General features: G+C 33.7%; 1 protein-coding gene across 1 annotated transcript in view; it reads right to left on the bottom strand.

Moving 5' to 3' along the window:
* The window catches only part of LOC132554072 (gephyrin-like), an 89,751-nt gene that overhangs the window by 53,316 nt on the left and 11,078 nt on the right, over positions 1–25,357 (bottom strand). Inside the window, exon 9 of the mRNA XM_060218370.1 lies at positions 17,067–17,195. Coding sequence (XP_060074353.1) covers positions 17,067–17,195 — 129 coding nt within the window. The remainder of the gene's footprint in view (positions 1–17,066; positions 17,196–25,357) is intronic.

Raw genomic sequence — 25,357 nt, 5'->3', positions numbered from 1 at the left:
AAGGAAATCTTCGATAAATGAAACATATACAATTTTCCTGGTTAGCTCAGCATTATTTCAATCAAATCAGACTCTTACATTGAGTTGAAAATTTAATAATGACAAGTGAAAAATCATGTGTAAATATAATGTAAAATTTTATCTTGATTACACATATGCCAATAATTATTCATAAATGTATCTATGTTTGTCTGTTCAATATGCTCATACCCCGTAATGCTTAATAATATATCTTAAATGTCTGTCTATATTACAGCTGAATAAAGACATTAGATTGTACAATTTGATTTTTTATTCCATTTCATTTCATGAAATGTACGTTTCATATTGCTAAAATGCAATGCCACTCCCTGGACACTTCAGTGGGACCAATATTTCTACCCATAAAATACACCTTTCGTTTGACATGTGCCGAGAAAAAGAGGAATAATTTCTTGGAGCATTTTACCAGGAGCATTTTACTGGAACAATCTTTCCACATGACAAGTCAAAACACTGGCACTTTCAAACCATTATCGAAAAACTATTGAATTTCTATTAATAGTATCTAAAGTATCCATTTCACTTACGAAACTGATCGTGCACATACGCATTAAAACCAACATCAAAGTAGTTGGTTTCATTCAGAGATGATTATTCACACACATTAAAGTGATACATGACAATTATCTGTATTTCTGGAATACAAACGTAAACATTGAAATCCAACGTCTATTTGAATCTAAATAAATATTTAAAAAAATAAAGCAAAGCGTCGAAATGTTTCTACTACCAGGCGAACAAATTATCGCAAATGTTTCTCAAATTCACATATCAGCTTCCGAAACTAGTAACAGTTTACTTATGTTCCTTCATAAAGACGATATCCTTTATCATGTTCATATTACGTGTTTATCATACCCTGCTTAAAGTGTGCATTCTAAGACAAAATACGTTTCGTTTAATGTGCTAGAACAGTCTTTTCCTCGAAAAACCTTATGATGGCTCTCCTTTCTAATTTTTTAATATAAAACTTAAGATGTAGTTGATAAGGGAATTCAACCTCGTTACCAAATGTAGAGCGATACAAACATATCTTGGTCGCTGTCTTTGAACAACACATTTAATACTTGTTACAAATATTAAGCATATACATTACTTGTATCATCACTAAAAAGATTAAATAAACCGAACTGATATCAAACCACTTTATATACTGTCCTTTACAAAATAACAGTACTACATGTATTTTGTTACATATTTTATGGTTAAACACGCTATGATGGAAAACCCTACTTGTCAATATTCATAAAAAGTCATTTGAGTGTTTTAAGAAATTCTACCCCCGTGACCATGAAGATAAGTCAAAGTCACCTCTTTTTCAATCAGCATATCGGCAAAAGCCACCAGCCAAATATGGACAATACTTCTTTGTTAATGAAAAGGAATTATTTAAAGAAAACGTTGACATTGGATATAACGCGGGCGCCAAACCACGCCTTAATGCATTCTTTACTTAGCTATAATCCCATATTTGGGAATAACGCATGTCGATGTCAAAACACCAGTCCCGACTAGTTTTAAACCAAAACAAAAACAAAAAAAATTAGCGATCGATCATGTAGGTAGAATAATATACTTCCATCTATAAATAACATTGTGCTTTTATTCAGAACAAGACGCAGCTTTATCACTGTAACAAGATATAAAGCGCACTTCACAATGTAAATATGAAGCATCATTATTATATAGGTCTCTAACATGATACTTTAGCGGCACTAGTAAGTGATTACCCAACTACCATTCACGTCATCTTGCACATTTAACGCCAGTGTAAGTATAGTTTTAAACCACTTAATCCAGGTATGCAGCCCCGTATACCATCAATATTATAATTTCATTATCCAAGAACACCTACTAATGTAGTTTGGTGCCAAACATACATTATGTGCTGCAAATTCTTTAGCAAACGTTTACGGAATCATTTATGAACACATTCTTCTTAAATACCACCTGTTGTTCAAAATTAGAAAATCCATATCGAAAAAAATGCGAAGTTAATGCAACCTAAGAAAATGGGGAAAATGTAACCAAAACATTGATTTAAAAGTGGCACATTGGCGGAAACTGTTGTAGGTACGCTGTAGAACTTACTTCAATCATTTGTTGATATCGAAAAGACCTTTCGATATAACACAATACGACTCTATATTATGATATAGAGCCATTTTTTATCTATATTATATAATCACCAAGAGAAGTTATATCTGAAAATATAATATTCAAACAACACATGCTATCGGCGCCGTATTTTCGGACCAAAACAATAAAACTGATTTGACAACTTAAAACAGAAAACGCAAATCAGTCAAACTATGAATTTATTGTAAACAAAGAACCAATTAAGTTTGGGAGTTATCTTCAATTCCAAGTACAAGTATGAATTAGATTCAGTTTTGGCACATGGGTTGACAATTAAAACAGTGAGCCCATTATGAGTTCAAGTTTTGTTGCGAGTATCCGTTACTTGAAGCTTTTGATACAATCAATAACTCTTGAGAACCCGTCCGATCTGGAAAGGAAGACTTTATAAATATCAAGTACGTGTAATTAGAGACAAATCCTAGCAATATCAAGTCTGATTGAGTATCATTTTAAGCATAATTTGATTAGTTGATGACAACAGAAGAAATCCTGACGGAAATGAAGAAGGTTTTATGAAATAACTGGAGAGTCATGGGGAGATATTACAATTAATAACCTAAAGGTGCCTGCATCCTCAAAAAGGCAACGCTTCTAAAGAAAACAAGACATAATACATCAATTAGGGATGAGACTTACCCTTTACGCCAACATGTTGTCTTTATTCTTTTTTTAATGATGTGATGGCACTATGCATCTTAGACTACATCATAACAGTACTATCTGTTTTATTTACAACTTGGTCCTCGCAGTTGGCATAAGAAAACGAGATAAGTTGATGTAAGACATGTGATCGATTGGTGACTAAGCTTAACCATTCTATGAAGCATATACAGTGCGCAGATGCCGGAAGGATTGAGGGCGGAATGGCATACAACAGTTCCAATAAAATCAGATTACAATTGTTAAATTGTTCACTGTCTGCTAGAAGGATGTATTAATGATGGAGGTGAAAATGAATATGAACAAAGTCCAAGAGGATATATAACTATGTCTCTATATTAGATTCCCTTTTTGTAATGTAAATGTATTTTGGCAGGTGTTTTCAAACGAAAAGTATGTTAAAATGGAATTCCTCTGCGAAACATCTTTTAATTACTAAAATCGTTCTTACATACCATGTGAATGTAACACTAAATGAAATATTATGTAACAACAATATATATAAATTCCTTAAAAACACTTCGGAAAATTCTTTTAATAAATGTTTTCCATTTCCCTTTAGCTTTTAATGCATTTGTAAAAAGCGAGTTCATTATCATAGAACCTTTATGCCTGTTATGTTGTGAATGTTACAAACTTCGGTTTAATTAAATTAGTATTATATTTATACATTTATATTTATCGCTTTTTAATTGAAATCAATTTGAAATTAACAGCAATGGTCAGTTTCAGGATACACGTGTGTCTTACAACGTCTATGATGCCATCGCGTGCATTTTATTTATGACATTTGCCTGTTTATCAGCATCCTGATCGCCAAGACGACCTTGGGCTGATTGAAACTTGATGTTCCATACCGAGGGCGTTTACAGTTACAATTACCTTCACCTTACTGACATTGCTTGTGGATGTTGAAACAACCCGGATGGTAAGTAATATATTAACCTCGTATCGGTCTTTCCAGAGAATATCACTACTCTGAACTAGTTTTTACAAAACGTACTCAGAGGTTATTGGTTCGTAAATACATATGTATGTATAATACCGTACGAAATGTGCATTATCTAACACATTTATGAGTTATTTTCTCTTTTAATCTTTCATTACGAAATACAAAGCAGTGTTTCCCTTGATCAGATTGGAGGGGGAGGGGGGAGGAACAGAGTAATTGACTATATAAAAGACCGCAGCTAGAATATAACATTGCAACATCTATGAAAATAAATTAAGAAACAGACATAGTATATGATCAAGTCAAGTGTGGAATAGTATATAGTTAAGTGTAGAATCTGAGAGGAAGTTAAGAAATCAAAAATCATATCAAGCAGGAAGTAACAGAAAAAAGAAGAAAACAAAGATAAGAGAATAAAAACTGGAGTACAAACTCAGAATTAATTCATTTCAGCAAAAGTAATAAAAGCCAAAATTAGAAGTTTATTAATCCCATTCAATCATTCACATATTTCCTACAATGAATAATTTGAAATAAAACTTAAGCAAGTGGGCATACCATTAAACATTGTCACTATTTACAAAAGGCCACAAATATTTTATATGACGATAACGGTGACAATAATAGAAGTAATCTCATTTTATCGTTCACGATCTACAACTCAAACAGGAACTTTGTAGAGTAAAAAGATACGAGTCACAAATGATCACTAAGTTCGTCAGAGACGCTTAATCTATGTAAAGCATTCGCAATTAGCGGAATCCCCTATACACAACATATAAATGACATTGTACGACGAACGGGCAGATAAAATAAGGAGCATTAAGCAGACTCTGGACATTTGTCGCGTTCGTGTGAGATTGTGTCAATGCATATGTGCGATGCGGTAACGACGTGACTATCGGGACAGCAGTATTTGCATTCCTCAAACATTCCTGCTTAATCTAATTAGTCCTCGTTTGTGGTTACGAGGTATATGATAGGGGGTGGGACACGGTCCGTCTCGAGGGCAACAACTGATATCGGTGTCACCGTCATACTATGACACTACGGGAATAAAAGATACCAAATTGTCTAGTTCATGTTAATGGCCATTTGGATATGTAAGGAACTTAAAAGATAAACTTATTATACAAATACAAACATTCCTGGTCCCGAATGACAATGCGAAACCTTCACAAATTAAGTGTGTGTCACGCTATAAAACAGCTGACTTACTGCAGGTTGTCATATATACATACGTCATATGATCAATAGCATAATTTTAGGAAAGAAGAAATTTCAACTATGACACAAAGACATCATTCCAAGTAAAACCTTGATCTTATTAACAGATAAAATTATATAGCATTCATAACATGCATAACGTTATACCAAAAGAAATCAGCATAGTCTGCCACTATTTTATGCCAATACTCTGCGTAACTGAACCACTGCATCTTTAGACCTAAGGGAACAGAACCAGATGTTTGTAACAAAGTAAATACGCCTAACGACCTTACTTATGGCTTTTCTTAGAATGCAAAACATGTTTTAAAAGTACATTCAATCATGACATGACGTCACAATACCAGCTCACCGCTATGAACTCTTAGGACGCCACAACATTTCATGTTTATTACTTACACTAATAAGTCATTCACCGAAAGAAACCAAGACATAAAGCATTTAATCACTGTTTCTAAAAAATGTATTTAAGATCTTTTCAACTTCAAACCTCATTAATACCCAATTCAATGTACCTTTTGACTTCCTTCACTTCTCCACCTTTATCTGCTTAAGTTTGCACAATATTTCTTATAGTCTGCACATATATAATTATACCATTAGAATAATTTCCTTTGGGGAATTTTCACCATACATAGATCATTATAAGAATGATAACGCATTGAATATATAAGTTTACCATTTTACTACTATTTAATGTTCCGGATTTAATGGCAATAAAAAAGAAACAAGAAAAAACCAACGTGTCAACATAATCATAATCCAAACTAAAATTCAATAAAAGAAGGCAAAAATATGGGACAAAGAAGATTTACATGGAGACTTTTGCAAAAGTTCAAGGAGAATAAGACAAGGTATTCCGTAAGAGTAAGCATCCTCTGCTTAATCGTCAACATCTGCCATGTTAACCTTAGTCGTTCCAAGCAGTTTATGGCACGTTCTCAGATGAGAACAGGGTATACAATAACGAAAAAGGCAGGCAAACTAACTAGCATCAAATACATCCAGCTTCATACAAAGAAATAGACTATTTCTTAATGAGATCGCTATGACGATCGTAAAATTTGCCAAAATTATCATCAACCTGCATCTTTTGAAACCCTGAGCTACGAGTTTGTCCATCAGTGGACAACTTCTTGTATACCATCATGCTTTATAAAAAAGAATACAATTGATATTGTACGTACTAACTGAAAACAATTAACACAAAGAATTTGGATTCAATAAAGTAATGTAATGAATTGTTTCTGTTACTACCTATTTGTCAAGGATTTCTTTCTTAATATCGAGGAATTAAAGCTACCAAGAGACAGGATCATACTTAACATTTTTTGTTAAAAAATGGTTAGTGATTCCATGTCGTACTGGTAAAACGAATGTGCTATCCATAACCTTTTTAAACCACCCCATCCCCATGCACGCACATGTACCAATAAAACGTACACAGTTTTGTATGACTGACCAAACATCATTTTAAATACTTCTCATTGCGTTATATATGAAGATGGAAACGTTATATGATTACATTTGCAATATTGCTCTTTACAAATGATGGTTTAAAAGGTTCGCGATTCGAAGATATAAAAGTACGGAAGGAAATTTCATCAATTCAAACCTGTCTCATTTCTCAATGGCAGTTCTGTTCTGTTAAGTCATATGTTATTCATGACACACTAATAAAAAAAATGCCATGGTAGTATGCCTTCCTCCTACGGGAATATCAAGTTGAAATGTTGCAATAAATGATAATAAAAATATCATTAAACTTGAACATTCAGAATATAACTACAAAAAGTAAAAGGGCATTCCACGTCAAGAGAAACAATTAGATATGAGTTACAAAAGAGAAAAGACATTTATCGCGCTGTTCTAGGTTGATTTTGACATTTGATTGTAAATATATATTTTCCTATTCTGGGACTAAGTCTGTTTCATATTATCAATAATACAGCAAAGAATTCTTATTTGTCACCTTTATTTTGCATACTTTCTGTCTTTTTGTATTATTTAAATTGCAATTAAAGAATGGTCGAGAATGGTTAAACATAATGGAATAATTGGGGAATTGGGGTATATCAATATGAACCCATGCTCAGTTTATGTTTGTTCATCTTAAATGCATATTTTGTCCTAATCGAATGAAATTTAAACGAAAACTGAAATGCATTTTGCAAATCAAATTCCTTTCTCATAGTTGTTGTCACTTTTTTTCTTTACATCCCATGCTCCCTACAAGAGACTTGAACTAATCTTATTTGTGTAAGTGTTCAATTATTTATAATTTGTAGCACAAATGACTAAAACTCTATTTTCAAAAAATTTAAATAAAAATTGGTATATAAGAATAAATAAATATTATCTTATGTTTGGGTACACCGGTATCCGTGATCGCTTCTAAAGCGCACAAGGCATGATGGTCATGATATGTGCAATGAAGCGTGAACTTCTGACTATTTTCCCATAGAACTATTGCCGAAATAATTAACGACGTAAATAAAGTTTAATAATTATCAATGTTGGTTTGACTGCCTCTAACAAACATCAGTTCCATGTCAACATAATATACCGACATGTCAATAGAATTTCAAATTAAATTGTGTAAAACTATGGCAAAATATACATGAAAGACGTATTTACACTGAGATTATTAAAGAAAATACCAGGAAAAAATTTCAAGAAGAATAAGAAGTCACCAACATACGAATGTCCACTTTCGTATCAAACAATGTATCAATATTTCCATTCAGGTACCTCAGAATGATTTAAGAGATGATCCATACACAATCTATGTCATTTACAGAGATCAGGTGTCAAACAAATTATGTTTCACGATTACTACTAGCTGATAAGGGAGGTTGATATGCAAATGATCAGGGTTTACTTCGGAAAGCATATACCGTATTGCCTGTTTTCGCGGGATATTTTCGCTATTTTGCAGTACTATTTCCAGAAAACTTTATCCGCGAAATAATGAGACAAGTTTTCTTTTACGCTCAGATCCTAAAATTGTAATTCTTAAAAATTCCCTTTAAAAGAAAGTCCCGAAAATTTGACCCGTGAAAATCACCAGCTATACGGCATTGTGTTAATTGGTTGATCACAATTAAAATGTTTCATCATTGATATGTTGCTAAGTGAAACTATGTTGTGATATATGTGTGACATTACCATTAACGACATGTCAGGTATATCTGCGTTCAATCATATGTTCGTAGTTAAGTATTTCTTATCTAACAAGAATATCAACCGGTACACTGATCACATCACAGCTATGCCACATTGTTGTTAGGATGAAAAGTCGAGAAGTACAATTTAACACCTATCTTATTGCCATGGTATACATTGACCTTCAGTTTGGCCTAAGGTCACTGTGTATATCTAACTGTAAAATTATGATTTTCGTCATAGCGTTGCTCTCTGGAACTCATCTAAGAAAAACGTTATTGGTAGCTTGTCGTCGTGAGTAACCCCCAAGTACCCCAACTACTGCCAAGACATCCCATCAAGAAAAAACAGTTTAGTACTATACGTGCGAATGTAGCTACAGACCCCCAGTCGAAACTATTGAATTATATGGTACTGTACGCATGCTCGCCTTTGCTGAGTCGTTAGTTGAATCCAGTGACGTATTATACCAAGTGTGTCAATCAGTAATTATCAATCGTGCTTCTATTTCCGTACAATCGTAAACCATATGAGCGTCCCCGGTAATTGTGATTGGTATTTCCAGCTTTGCGTCATGTGGACTACTTTACTCTAGCGCGCAGTGATCAGAGGAGGAACCAAGTGGGAAGGAACATAAAAAGGTACTAGCGTAGGTATAGGAATGCTTACATCGTAAAGTTCACAAGGGTCACTGCCAAAATTACAATCATGTATACTTACTTGCCAAATTATTACTTAGAGGCAGCTCAAAAAAGTATAGTTATATACTACATAGGTCAATATATTGTGTCCATAACAAATTGTGCGGAAATGATACAGCACCCGTCTTTCTTTTAAAGACTTCCTGCTGTGATTCATGTCTGTAAGACGGGCAAAATCTATTACAGAGTAATTTAGTATAAGTACAACAATACTTTGTTGTCATTCCGATAACGCAAGCATTCACACGATCTTTGAGTTGACGTGATTTCATATTTCATGCTAAATATAAATCATATAGTTCAAAACTACAAAATATAACACTATCATGAGATTCTAAGCATTATCAAGTACTTTCATGTTAGTATAGATAGGTCGACTTCAAGGAAATAAGGATCGTAACCTTTTAACTTAAAACTATTTGGACAGAGGAGGTTAAAGGAGTAATGGAAGTAAATGTGTTCTTTTTAAATAGTAATTAAACCATAACCTATACACCATATGCGATACTTAGTAGAATTATAGTGTAAATGTTTCCATTTCTTATTGATGACTTTTATAGTTTATGAACATAAGAATATGTAAGACTGAGTTATTCGCAAAGAATCAAAAACCCAATACGATGGCATAACTTGTGCTATTCATACACTCGGTGTGATAAGTTTGATGTAAAGAAGTAGGAGGGTGTTTTATAATGATAGTTTAAATGCTGTACTCATTAAAAGTTTGATTTTTTTCCGATAGGCGTGGCTGGGAAAAAAGGAAGAAAACGGTATAGCATGGATTACATTTCACGTAGAAGGTGGCACCAACAAACAGGTGTGCCAAATAATTAGGCATGGGGTCAGTAAATCATGTATATTTTTCCTACTTGACATATAATGTGGAATACTATCTACCACGCAACGATCCAAATCTATACTGCTTAAAAGAGTCTTGATGATAACCTCCCACCATCAATATTTGAAATGTAACAGCAAAAGGCAATTTTCGCGTCAAATTATTTTTATAATATCTCAGAGACCAAAAAAGTTACAACATAAACGTTATTTGACTGGTGGAAATAAGCAATATACTCTGTGAGTTGCAAAAAAGGGCATACAAAAGACAATTTTAGAGACAAAAATGTCCCTCGGGCGTGTGATATGACATTTGATGCTTGTTTACGACAGGGTTCACTATTTCGTTTAAAAGATACTCACACCCACACTAACCCACAAACAACCAACCCACCCCATATTACCCTACACAAACAAACACACACCCTTACACACACACACACACACACACACACACACACACACACACACACACACTCTCACACACACACACACACAAACGCACATACATGCACCCTCACACACATACACAAACAAACACACACACACACACATCAAAACAACAGCTTACACCATCAAACTATATTAGTTTTGATAAGTACAAACAGCTGCAACTCATGATCTCGAACACGTATCAAATGTTGCAAAATAAAGAGAAAAGTAATATAAATTTTGAAAAATGTCAAACTTTCAGGAACATTGTTAAGTATGACAACAAAATCCATGGACCTACTCTAAGTACATCTAAAATTTTAATATGATTGGTGCATTAGGTAGGAAACCAACGGTGAAAATTTCAGAAAAATCGAAAACAATTAAAAGTCTGGTTGCTGTCAGGTCTATATCCAAGAAACAGCCATAGGATTTTATTCCTTTATGATAGTTAATCAAACAATCTTGGTCCAACATTATTTTAATTGGTTATATGACATCAGTCCTCGTGAATGTTGAACTTAACCATGGGGTAAGATAAAAAAAAAACTATTTATGAAATGTTATGAACGTAATGATTATTATACTTTCACGTGTTTTCACACTTTAACACAGAGGATACAATGGATTTTGGTTATTGCACACAACCATATTATCTATGATCAAAACCATTATGTTGGATACCTTCGTTGAAAACATTTATCATTCAAATGTGAATTTATTTGATGTTTCTTAAAATAGTGTTATAACCAATTGGGTTTCATAATCATCTCAAAGTCACATCTATATATTTCAATTTTGAATCGTTTCAAGATTTGGATAGTATATTGCGGTATAAAATCTGTAAACAAGATGCCCATTGGGCGTGTATCGTTCACCTTGATATTTTAGCTATCACATTCATGATAATATTGTTACATTTCCTTAAAATATGAGAAAATAAATTTTGGCAAAATATCTCTACCCAAGAAAAAAGATAATAATTTTAAACCCTTACTACTAATGTACCTCTATTTGAAATATTGATCCCCGCCCCTCTGCAGATCCTTGATTTGCGCAATATGTATTCCTCTGTATCCAAGGATATTGGAATGAAAACAATATGGTAAAAATATTTTAAATGCAAAAGAAGATTATGGATTTCAAAGACTACATTTACCTGTCCTATTGGGTCACGCCTATCAGCACTCCGGAGTTTATACATCATTGTGTCCCTTTCACCTACGGTCACGTAGGGGACGAGAACCACCATTTAATAAAGTAGGTTAATCTTTTCCCAAGATACTCTGATCAAATGTAGCAAATTCAGGTTTCAGAAAAAAGTTTTTTATAGTAATACTCAAAAATCTCCTTTAAAAATCGTCATGCAAAATGCCGTAAACTGAAACACAACTCATGAGAAGCAGTTTGATGAAAATTATGGAAAAGTTTTACTACAGCTGTAGATGCCATTGAGAAATATTCTATTCCTTTCTGTGATATGAAGCTGGAAGTGTTTGGTACCTGTTCTTTCCATTGTTATACACCTTGTTCTTATTTAAGAACGTGACATTACTTACAAGTTTTACATGGCAGGTGTCGCACTCTTCTAGAACAACTGGTCTTATTTTCTCTGTACTTTTTATTTTCCTTTGTTTATATTTTTCCGTTGATTAATTGCATATGGGGTTAAATTAAGATTGTGTTTACATGTTGGCATTTTCCTATCTAATTGCTAGCCATCACGTGTCGAATGCACGACGGAGACCTATCGCATCATCGGTCACACGGACCAGGAGATCTAAAGACACCACCACCTATAGTAGATGGTTCATTGTCAAACAAAGCATAGTCTAATGTGAACAAGTGGACTAAAAGCATATGTTCATGTCAACAAAATATTGATAAAAACTCAAAATAAATGAAATAAGGTAGAATGTTTTTGAATCAGAAACAAATCATATTCTTTTAAGTCTTACATGCACAATCTTTTGTTACCGACATTATATCAATATTTTGGGGGAAAATATTGATGAAAGAGGTTCAAAGTAATTGACAAAGAATATATCAATATTTTAGCCTTGCAAATCATTCGACACTAGAGTTATATGCATGTACAACAGAAAGTTTATCCACACGTTCGCCTTTAAATGTGAAAAATCAACAATTTCTTTTATATGCACAAAATCGAAGAGGATTTTCTTCAAATGCAAAGTTATGACGTTTTAGCTCGACTAAAGAAAACATCAATGCCTATTCAAAGCATGTGGGTTTCGTTTAATACAGATGACAGTACAATTAGCTTCATGTTCATAAATAATTCACTGCAGAAGACACTAGCTAAGCACTCATGACTTTGTCCGCAAAATCTACAAGATGATAGAAGAAAACGAAAGAATTGCGAGGAGAACGCAAACAAAAATGATAGCCGTAGAATACTCAGTCATAAAATAAACCCTTATTTCCAAACGATTTTTAAGATGCAAAAACCATGTCACTCTTATGGTAGCACATAACCATGTTTTCCTTCGATCGTAGCGATCATGAAAAATACAGGAATTCCTCTTTCACGTAATACTAGTATGATCAAAGTATTAAAATGAAAAACTCCACATTTTACACACATGTACAAGAAGCATGTAATAAAGTTATAATTTTATGTACTGAGAACCCAAGTTTCCATAAGAAACCCTCACAAACCTCCGCCTATTCCACGATGAAGACATATTTCGTGCTTTGTCTGATGCTTTATGTCACTAGCAGGTATCACGTATTTGCATCCCTGTCTGCTAAATACCTATTCACACGCAATATAGACTTTACAATACGTCATTGCATAATACATTACAAGGAAAAAAATGAGTATTTGTCTTGCCGTACAAATTAAAGCCGTAAACAGGAAGTGATAGGATAGACCATATCCTACAACGCTACGCCAAGATGTTTGTATACATTGAAGAGGTTTTCTTGTCTTGTTATTAACTAACTAGATTAGTAGACTTTGTGTTGCTACCAGCTACGTCAAGTCCCTTGTGTTGTCATACATATAAAAATCACGTGTACTGCCATGTGACGTCAAGTCACAACAAGCTAATTGCACTAATACATAAGTGTTGTTATCAACATGCGTTGACACACGAGTGTGCGACACGTCACGACCTGACAAACAACTTCTGATACTGGGTGACGCTTCTCTACTAAACAGATGTACTCTGTAAACAGTTGTTATCTATATATTATATACAGAGAGATCAACATTATATCTGAACAAAAACACAAATAATAAGTGATCTAGCTAATACCACATGGTAGTCTACCAATTAGAGCGGCATATTAACCAGTAAATGTTCCTCCGGATCTGTCCCGGCTCCTCCGCAAACGCGTGGCGAACACCTGACGAAAACACGTAGCGAAAATAACACTCAACGTACTACATGTAACAGTGCACGTTTATGATCCACTTGTAGAGTTATATTGACAATTAATGCATATAACAAAGGCACAACTTAATGTAAGACCGGTATTTTAGAACTGACAAAAACATGAAATATCACTGTCACTGTTCCACTATATAAAGAATTAATGCACTTGAACGGCAAGAATCCTTTTCATGTCTAAAAGAGTAGTTACTGAGAGGTATGATAATTGTGTACTTAACATTTGGCAATAAGAAGTGTAGACCACCTATTTACCCCGATGTTAATTTACATAAAGTTGGATATTTTTTTTAATTAAATGGTTAATACATAAAGTGTGATATACAAAAATCTTATACCTAGGTCAGGTATAATTATTGCAAATAGAATATGAAATGTATTGTCAGTGGAACATTGAAAACACAGAAAAAATAAAAAGAAATGGCATTTAACTTCTAACATTCAGTGGTCAATGAATTAATATTCACGATGGTTCTTGTGATCGAAAGATGCATGATTGTACGTGTGCACTTGGAATTTTTACACACTTTTCATAATATATCATTTATGGTATGAGACAGCTGTAGTTTACTTATAATAAAACTACGAATATTGTCGAACAGCATCACACCAATAACAGCATCAATGCCCGTTGTTTTTGTTAAAGTTAAATACTTCATTTGGCATTTGGTAAGTAGTTATTGACAGATGACATTTGAGAAACCTTTTCCCTTAAGAATGTACTAATGAAATGTGATTCCAAAGTGAGATGATTGCTAATGCCAAACATATTAAAACTTTTTTTCAAATCATCAGTCTTTAATTTACACTTGTAAAAAATAACTCATATCTTTATACCATACCACAAACATAATGCAAAACACAGGAGATGTGTGGTGGTTCTTTAAGGAGGAGCAGGGCGGCTAACGCGTTTATAATGAAATAATTCGCATCACGTTGCCTGTCACCACAACTGCGGGCGGTGGAACACCTCGGTACACATACCCCTTTTTATGGCATCCTTGTTCCGCTTGACAGCAGATCCTTTATCTCTCTGGAATTAAGGTTCACTGACGAGTTATATCCAATACGGAAAACAAACCTGTGATATAGCTTCTGTGGGTGGCTGCATTCCATGTACATATCATGGTGCACCTTTGCATCAGTTGGTTTATGACGGTCCCTAATTTGCAATTGTCATTACTGCTGTTGTGTGGTGTGCAAGATTACAATATATATGTGCACCTGTTTTGTATACTGAATGTAAGGTCTGGTTCTTTAAGCACTGCAATATATTTAAACTACAGTCTATCTGCAAAGCTTGTTAAAGACACACGGTCTTGAATTAGATTCCTTAAACTTTTAAGCATGGTACGGTATGACATTACCAGGGGATACAGATACGATTTGGCTGCAATGAACATAAAATAATAAATTGCCGATACCATGTTGAATTCGTTCAATTACAGTCAGATGTTGATCTTAAATCGGCAAGGTTAATGAAGGATACACACTGTATGAAATCTGGATCTAATAACAACCATAACCACATTACGACCTTCAATATTCCAGCCCAAAATATGATGTCTAGACATTTTGAGTGATGAGAAAATACCACTGACTAAGGCTTCGGAGATTTAAAAGCGAAATTCTATTGGAATAGTTTTGCATCTGCCTTCATACAGCCTCCTTGTGATATCTTAAATACAAATAACCTTTCTTCTCCTTTTAGTCCTTTAGAAAGTGTTTTAACCTACATGCATGTCTGGACTTGCATGACCACAACTGCTCAAACTGAATCTAAATATACTTTAGCATGGCAATTTCACCTGACTTCGCTCATTCGCATCTGCACATATAAATACTTACAAATCGTGGCTTATAATAAATTTGCTCGGACAAATTTGTAGCGCTCCATCAGATTTGGCAAACAAACAAAACAAAATGGAAAAGATAAATATACGCAAAAAACAGCTCAATGCCAAGAATTTGATAACCGCGAATTGCGAATATTCTTCTCACAGAAATGACAGCATATATCACACAAAATATCCATATCTTTACGTCATCAAACGTTTTTTTCGTGAATGTATTTTGCTTATTCTACACTTACAGCCCACGTAACTCCGTTTTATTTCCTAGATAACAAAGAACTTTCCTCTAACAGTGCACCCATTTCGATATAAAAGGCTATTATCATTTTATGACATGTGAAACAATATAAAGCAATTGTTCGTATGCTTAAAATGATTCATTGTCGTTCTTTTGAAGTCTCTTGGGCAGTAAAAACAATGGTAAAATGTGTTACATCAACATGTCAATTTTCTCGTGAAGCGTACAAATTCAGGCGACATTACGTCTACCTGTGAATGGGTCAGAGTTGGGCTGCTCAACAGAAACTCCATATCCCGACTCCAACCATCCTGGTTCTATGCCAGCTTCCCTTACTGGTGGATCTGTGCCCACCTAACTCATCTGGCTAACAAGTGCAGTGCATAACATTTGTATTGTAATTAACGATATTGAAAAACTTACAGTACATTTTTACACATTCCGTTGTCTGTTTTGGGCCTTTGATACGAACTCCATTCATATGCTTCAGTTTACGTATGTTTATACGCACTAACAAAGGGTATTATGAGTCTTTAGAACGGAATTCATCCATACAGTGCATTATGACACACATTCTTTACCTGTCCGTTCTTTCGATTGCTGATCTAAGGTAGAAAGCTTAATCAATAACCTGCTAATATAGCAGAACTACATTTCTTGAGCGAGATTCGAGGTGCGCACCCAGTGGTCGGAAGGACTGGCGGTTATTAAAAGGTCGGGATTACTGACGAGCTCAAGGCCACCAGATGCAATATTGAGGAAGTGGGTTTGGAGAGATATATAATAATGGCTCATTTTCACGTCAAATTGTTTGTTGTAGAATAAGGAAGGGCGGGGAAACGCGTGATGTAATATCAGCACACTTAACAACCACAGTTAGGTATTCAAGTCCAGACTGACTTTGTTTGTTCAAGGCTGGAAGAAGTCAACAAGGTACAAACTCAGTCAGAAGAAGTACATTGTACATTTTTGAGAACAAAAACTAAATAAATTAAATCATGAGTATTAATTATACCGATTTTTATGTATCCATATTTGATATTATATTCCCAAGGCTGCGTTTTTTCCGTGCGTTGAAAAGATTAAGTATCTAGGTTAAGGTTAAGGTTAAGCTATTGATGAGGCAACTTTTGTTCCGTTTTTTAGTATCGCTTGTGCATAAATGTATGATATCATATAAACAATCATTAAATGCACATGGTCAAAAAGTACAATAAAAATTTTGACAGTTTACGTTTACGGAGTCTAAAGGACTGAACTTAGACTTTAAAAAGTAGGTGAAAGCCTTAAAAGAAGGACGAGAATATAAGAGACGTTCATGCCATTGAATTTTTAAATTGCTCTTTGTTGGACAACGAGAAGAACCAGGTGACAAAAAGACAAATATCTAATGGTACTTACCTTTAAAATGAACTGTTTCTATGTCAAGTTGAGGAGTAGTATTCAGCACGGTCTGTACGGCTTCATCCACGCTGATGAGAGGATAGGGAGACTCGCGAGGGCGATACGCCACTTTTATGTCAACTTTACCTAAAACATACAAACATGTGTAACTAGTTTATCAATTGTTTGAGAAAAAAGGCCGAATTCGACTTATTGATCCTCGCAAAAATATTCACGTGTTTCAAAGTATATACTTTCTATTTAGTAAGGAAACATTGTAATTATATTTAATCAACCAATTAAATGTAGATATATACCAGTAATTATTCAAGCATGTTCAATTTGTATGTGTTAGAAAGACGAAGGTTATATAAATCACCAAGAATCATACAGACTGTCGTTTGACACTGAATTCAGGGTCTGTGCTCCTATGGTATATTTATTTTACACACACCTTAATATTTGTAACAATCATAATACACCTTCTTATTCCTCTTGAGAGAGTGCTTCGTTTGTGGTATATCTGTACGTTTCTATTTGATTTAATATTTCATACGTAATGCTGCTTGTACATTCTCATGCCATCTTTCAGAGACTGAAACTCACACAGCTAGTCATCAGATTTTCCCCATGTTTCATCTGACGATTTAGCAGAGGTGATGGTCAGTTTAACTGATTATATCACTGATTATATATATTGCACGATTAATTTAATATAATTCCTGATTCACATATCATAATGTTATTGAAATGAACTATCAGTGGAGCCAATAGCAATATATCAAGGCCCTTCACTTTCTTTCCAACCAATCATAATACTGATGATAACAACACCTTGCAAACGAAAGTAATTCTAAACTATTGATTCTTTGCATTAGGCAAAATAATTTCAATATGCACGCTTCAATTTACCTTACACAATCCACCCACACTGAGACTTACTACCGTGTGTACATTGAAAGTCATCGGTCATAAAACTCAATCTACATGTATTGATATCCGTTTAAGCAAAAGATATTCAAATGCATAATCATATTAAAGTTAAAACTCATCATATCATGACGATCGTACCTTTTACATTGAAATTTGAGAAACCTCCACCAAAATGTCATTATACACTACAAAGTCCTTCTGAATGCCCATAAAGGCAATGCCAGCAATTATCATGAATTACGAATTCTTTGTAATAGGCACAATTCAATCCAGATAAGGTAACATTTTACATGAAAATTCTTAAATAAAAATCTATGTGTTGATATTTGTCTATGCAATAGATATGCAAACATATGCTTGTATTAAAGTCAAAACCCATCACCTCATAACAAATGATCTTAATAAGTAATATTGGAGAACCCCAAATGTCTTTGTATACTACAAAGTTCCTCCTGAATGCCAATATATTCAATTAAGTGTTGGCAACGTCCGTGGCTAATATTGTGACGTCAGTGACAATCACAGTATCGTTAAAAACCTGAAAAGACGGGACATTTACGTAATATCGAGTGACGAATCTGGGTAATTAGTAGCGTTGCTCTTATATTGCTTGCTAGTAATAGAATGTTTGATTATCCAGAGACATCTTCCAAAGAAGTTCACGAAGAATATGTCACTCCCCCGCATAAGAGGCTCCAGTGGGATAAAATTGTATGATTGTACTCAAACATTCTGTGATTGAAAAAGACATGAAATACATATAAACTATCATCTGTTTGATGGAAATTTCTGGTATTACATAAATCAGTGAAAGAGTTGTCAAGTTAAACAAAACCAACAAGTCTTAAAAAGAGTTATCAAATTACCGATCTGAATCCGGTTTATTGCAGGTTCGCAATTGTCAGGTCTCCATATCTGATTTTTGGCGATATAAATACCCGATAGTTAAGAACTGTATCCGTGTATCCAGAGAGCAGGAGATTCGGATCACCAAGTTATCTTTAGGAAACGCAGTGTCCAAGGTAAGCAAGAATCACAATAAAACCAGGCAAATAGGGGAATGTAATTATTTTTTCTATTTTATCAAATTTAATCAACTTAAAGCAAAAGCAATTACTCTTAACAATGTTGACTTCAAAATAATCCTCGTCAAAGCAAATACTTTTTCGCACTATCGCCATACAAATACATAGAAATATTATCGCAATCACAAATTTGCTATTAGACATTTATTTTTCACCACAAGAAGAGTGAATCTCAAGTCCATAGCATTGTTCCCTTGTTCCCGGCCCCAGTGTTACATGATTGAATTGGTCTGTAATTGAAGTCTGGATTATACCCTCCAGCTCTCGGATAATGACATGACAATTTACACCAGACTTAAATATCAACACGAAGAACAAGAAAAGATTTGTTTGACAAGATCCTAGGGAAATTGTGTCATTTTGCGGCGTGTTATTCCAACCGAGAAGCATGTTTGAACAGAGACACTTGATATGGTACTACCGGAATAAAGTGTAGTGGATATCAGCGACACTGCCAGAGGGACACGTCATTCCTATTATAACATTCAAGAGATATGGTTCTAACAAATTTAGATCCCTTCCTTACTGCTTGATACGCAAAGGACGTAGCTACAGATGATGAACATCTTCATTGATTTTGATCTTGTCCGTCTCAATTTTATGACAGTGAAGCGTGGAAATTCAGGATAACGTGATAGTGTGGTCATTTTTATATCGTTATTAAAGACTGGGGCACTTGGCACATACTTGTTTACAAACCATTACAAATTAATACATAAATACGCGAAAAATATATTTGAAGTGCACCACATAACAATGCAATATCTATACATTTCTCAAAACTAGTGATAGGTAGTATTTATGTAGGCACAATGCTAAATACTTGTGTTAACAGTGCAAACACTGAATTCTGATGACTATGTCTACTACAAGTTGTCTTGTATGAAGATTTGACAAGAATGTACTAAATTGATTGAATGCTACATTTTAAATATAAAGTGAAAGTTCACTTATGTTGGTAACTTATCAACGTAAATGTTATAAATTTCAAGCTTGTGTGACTACCATAAAAATGGACAGCACATGAAAGTAATGCTTAGTCTATTGTTTACATAGAACTACTTGGTCGTACTTAAATTACAACTATCATTGTTTGGGTTTTTCTATAACTGTTGATTTATACACAGTAATTCTTATGCTTTCGAAGGTTCAAATTTTCCACGGTTTAATAAGAGCTTGAAGCAAACTGGATTTACTTCATGCAAAAGACATGCAATGGCTTGTTTGCTCTATCATTTTTTTTCTCAATGTATCGATTTTTCAACGTTATACTCCATCCTCCAAAATGATAAGAAATAAAAAGTATTCAAAAATAACATTATTTACAGAAATATTTGTACCTCTGTAAATTTTTCAAAACTTTTGTCTCATCATATCCATGAAAACTCCGTCATGATGGAGCTACCTTCATGATATAAGCTACTGTAATGATGACTGCCCATCATATGATACAATGACAGCATATAATATCTGCAACTTAACATCAGATCTTTTACACTCATTATGGTAATTCTTATGATTTCCATAACATGTATAAGGTTGACCTTTAAATTTCAACATCCCGAAAACAAAAGACCAAATGAAACGGACTTTAGGTTCCCTATTGATTTTCATCCTCAACGTATCTTCTTTCGCAATTTCATCCTAACCTTGAAAAAAAACGAAAATTAAAGCCATTCGGAAAAAACAACACATTTAAAGCGTTATTGACTGGTTCAAAATTTTCCCCGCATGATAATGTCATTTTAACATTTTATTATTTCAGGCAAACCAAAAAACCTGTAAAGTCTTCACATTTGTATTATTTTCGGATAATATGTCAGGAAATTAAACCAAAAAATCTTGCAAATACGGTGATTAATAAAATGTCAATACATATATCCTATACAAGGCTTGGCACAAGTGAGCTTTTCCAAACACATCTAAAGAGTCGTAAAGAAATCACAATGTGAGATGACAATTACAGCTTTATACGTCATTGCATTCGATTAATATGAGGACGTAGTAACGGCAGACATTATAACATGAACATTAAGTGAGTCAGAACAGAGTAGTCTTCGTAATATGTTTGCCTCTGTTGTTCTTTATGTCAGAAGGATCAGCAGCTCTTGGGAATGCATGAAAAGGTTTTATTGTTGTCTAGGTCATAACAAACAACGATTGAATGTTAATCTCCTCAATGACTCACAATCCGGATAATTAAGTGAAATGATTCGCAATCCGAATAATAAAAAGTTTTATACACAGACCAATTAAGTCTTAATATAATTTTTAACGATGTAAGTCTGAAGTCCCGTCGCAAAATCATCGTGCTTTCAACGAGTACTTCTGTTTACAGTTGAAAAATAAATTGTCTACAATCGTATCTTCCCATGAATTCATAAGGAAAGAGAGAAATAATTCAAAACCTTCCAATTCAAATAAATAGGAATGTGGCTTATTTGAATGAACAGCAGGAAAATACCTACATGTGAACTGAATCGTTATCCAAACTCAAATTCAATCAAACAGGGATAAAAAAAAAGAAAGAAAGATGTACACGGAGATTCACGAAAAGGTACAAGGAGAAAAAGAAAAGGTGTTCCGGAAGAGTAAGCGTCTTATACTTCATAGACGATACCTGCCTTGAAAATCTTGGTCATCCTAAATAAATAATGCTCCATTCTCAAATATAAAAATATAAATCAAAATATAAAGCTTCGAAAGCCACAAACAAAACAGCCCACCTTTATATCGCTAAATCAAGTAGAAAATTTCCCAGTGAGAATACTATGACGACCGTAGATTTTCTCCATAATTTTCGTTAACCTACATCTTTCGAAACCGTATCTTATAATCTTGTCTGTAGTTACTGAAATCTAGCACCAAATTTGTGATATTGGGAACAGACCCTTGAATATCGCATCAACTGCGACATCACAAGTTGGAGATGCACTGAAAAGTATCAGAATATCACGCAATTGCATTAATGCCTAAAGGGACAGAACTCTTAATGAAGATAATTCAATAAAAACCGCCATTTCGCATACCTAAACACGTTTATGCTGAGTTTTAATGCGATTGCATTTGTGCAGTACTTTAAGAAACATGTTACAGAGATCGATGACAGAGATAACGTGTAATTTTGGTGTAATTGAGCAACAAAATCATCATCTATCAGGAATTATCTTCAGTAGATACAACCAAAGACTTCGACTGCTAGTTACAGAGTTACTTTTGAAATACGGTGTACTAGGCCACATGTACTTTACGTAGGTTTACCACACCTCTTAACTGTTGGTGTTCTGTGAAGTCTATTATAAATAACGTAGATATCACAATAGATGGTGATAGTTCTGAAGATCTCGACGGGGTCATTACCCCATTTCAATACAATAAGTGTTGAAATATTCACAGAACGGTGAAAGTGCCTTTGTTGAATCCCAATATATCATTAGTACTTCACTGGCTTTTGTAATTACGTTACATGCATGTTTCAGACTTAATACTTATAACTGTTTATCATTCTGTCTCTAAGTTACATAATGTCAGGAAAAAAACAACATGACGGATATAAATTACATTACTGTAAAAGACAATGTCAGGGAATTTATTCAAATATTGAAACATTATTTCGTCCTTCATGAGTCATCATTTATACTAAACGTCAGGAGAATGATGCAGTTGAAATAATTATTTGGTTTTACTGTATTTAGCTCTGATTTTTTGTCTTTTGTACTAAAAAATGTCTGAATCATACTAGCACATCTAAAAACTCACACACAAAAGTATGTACTGTATGAAAATGCAATGTTCTTATTGAAATCATATAAATTCAAATACCGCACCCCTATGGCACCTACATAAGCATTTATTCACCTGTTGTTTACGAGGATGTCTACTCACAGATGCTGAAACAAAGCAGTTTCTCTCATAACTTTAAAACGGCATGGCCATCACAACAGCCATTGAAATTCATTTTGTGAAATTTGAAACTTTTATGCTTAATACTCAAACAATGGTATATTTCAACAGAATTTCACCAGACAAATCATAACTTTTTGTTCAATTAATATCGAGATTACTGCTATTAAACATCTGTAAAACGTACCTCTAAATCAGAACAAATAAATGAATTGTTGTTTCATCTAAATGATTATGCAAGAGACACAAACGTTATTTAAGCATTTCAATCCAAAAGAATTAGAGACATAAGACAAAATGAAAAAGTCCGCATCAAACATTTGTAGCATTCTTCTAGGAATCTTCAGTGATGCTCAGTGCCTAAATACTGAAGCATACGGGGCGACAAAGGAATTTTTTTTACAGATCAAATCAAAATTCAAAATCTTGATAGGTAACTGCACTTGCTTTATCATTGTTGAAGCTCATATTTTTGCAGCTTTACTAATCATATGAAATAATCAATCAGTAGGCACATTGTTGTAGTTCAGTTTTCTCTATCAATGTTATATTCAATAGATATATGTACATTGTTGTAATTTAGTTTTCTCTATCAATGTAATATTCAACAGATATATGTACATTGTTGTAATTTAGTTTTCTCTATCAATGTTATATTCAATAGATATATGTACATTGTTGTATTTTAGTTTCTCTATCAATGTTATATTCAATAGATATATGTACATTGTTGTAATTTAGTTTTCTCTATCAATGTTATATTCAATAGATATATGTACATTGCTGTAGTTTAGTTTTCTCTATCAATGTTATATTCAATAGATATATGTACATTGTTGTATTTTAGTTTCTCTATCAATGTTATATTCAATAGATATATGTACATTGCTGTATTTTAGTTTCTCTATCAATGTTATATTCAATAGATATATGTACATTGTTGTAATTTAGTTTTCTCTATCAATGTTATATTCAATAGATATATGTACATTGTTGTATTTTAGTTTCTCTATTAATGTTATATTCAATAGATATATGTACATTGCTGTAGTTTAGTTTTCTCTATCAATGCTATATTCAATGGATTTTTTTCTTTTTTTGTTAGTTTTATTATTCCTAGACAATAGCTAAGAACAGAACCTCTAGAAAATAAACCAATACAAGCAGGACCTTAGTTCAAAACGTGTTCCATCGTCGCTATTTAACTAACGAAACAGAACCATCGATATCGATACATTTATATAAGTTTAGTTTAGTTAATTGTTACTTCACATCCTTTTAACAGCCATGGTCATTTAAAGACGTGTCAGGTTTGGGTGATGGGGTAAACCGAAGTTCCAGGAGAAAAACCACCGACCTGCGACCAGTGATTGCTCACTGCCCACGTAGGCCTAGAACCCGTGACCAGAGATGGAGGGCAACCGGTAATAACTCCTTAATCATCCTTACAGACAATTCTGCATAGTTTTTAATTATTGCTATGCGGAGACTTGCTCTATTTTTTTTAAATTTTGTTAATAACTTGATCCTCTGTAATCACGAATGACATCTATATTTTTTTGTTTTCGTCATGTACACTATAATCAAATACATTACAAAAACTATTTGTAATTTCAGTTAAGACAAGATGTCCGTTAGAAAATGGGTTGATGCTAAACTTCTTATGTGTATTTCTGAATTTCTGAGATGGGCTCACTTCATAATCAGAACATTTTCAAAGCAATAATTACAGTGTAGCCATAGACGTTGAAAACGAAATGAAAATTTAGTATTTGAAAGCGAATTGTGCATGTCACTGACTGTTGCTTTTGTGTAAACAATTAAAGTCGTTGCGGTTAGGAGTTGCAGTTTAACTAGAACATTTTTTGTACGAGATACTATTTTAATACAACTGGACATCATTAATATCTTTGAATGTCTAGGATTTATATTTCAATTTGCTCAACGATAAAAATCGTTGGAAACACTTTTATAAAAATGGACCATATATGTAACAGTTGAGACCACATCCCTATTATTGAGGTTCTGATGTATGTACATTTGGCTTTTATAATACAAACGTTGCTTCGTATCATTAAGAAATTAAGAGCGTAAATGAATTATGTTGATGGAGTGGATATTATGTCTATTGCATTTTATGATGTGGTGATCGTATTGAGATATTGTGTTTTCTTTGTGCAATATGAAACTGGGTGTGTTTAATGCTCGGAAGTATATCTGGTGGTCCCTGAAACTACTTCCTTAGACTGACAGCGAAGACGCCTACCCTTTCTGAACATCTGGTATTATTCTCCTAGTTCTTTTTCAGGAAACGTGATGTAAATCTTTTGTTCATATTTTGCCCTGGTTTCACCGAATTTGTGTTTTGATCATGGTTCTGTTAACATG

The sequence above is a fragment of the Ylistrum balloti genome, unplaced genomic scaffold, assembly GCF_031769215.1.
Source record: "Ylistrum balloti isolate Yb309-2 unplaced genomic scaffold, AGI_CSIRO_Ybal_v1 Utg370376, whole genome shotgun sequence".
NCBI lineage: Eukaryota > Metazoa > Mollusca > Bivalvia > Pectinida > Pectinidae > Ylistrum > Ylistrum balloti.
Note: the sequence above shows the minus strand (reverse complement) of the source record. Positions and strands in the feature narration are given on the sequence as shown.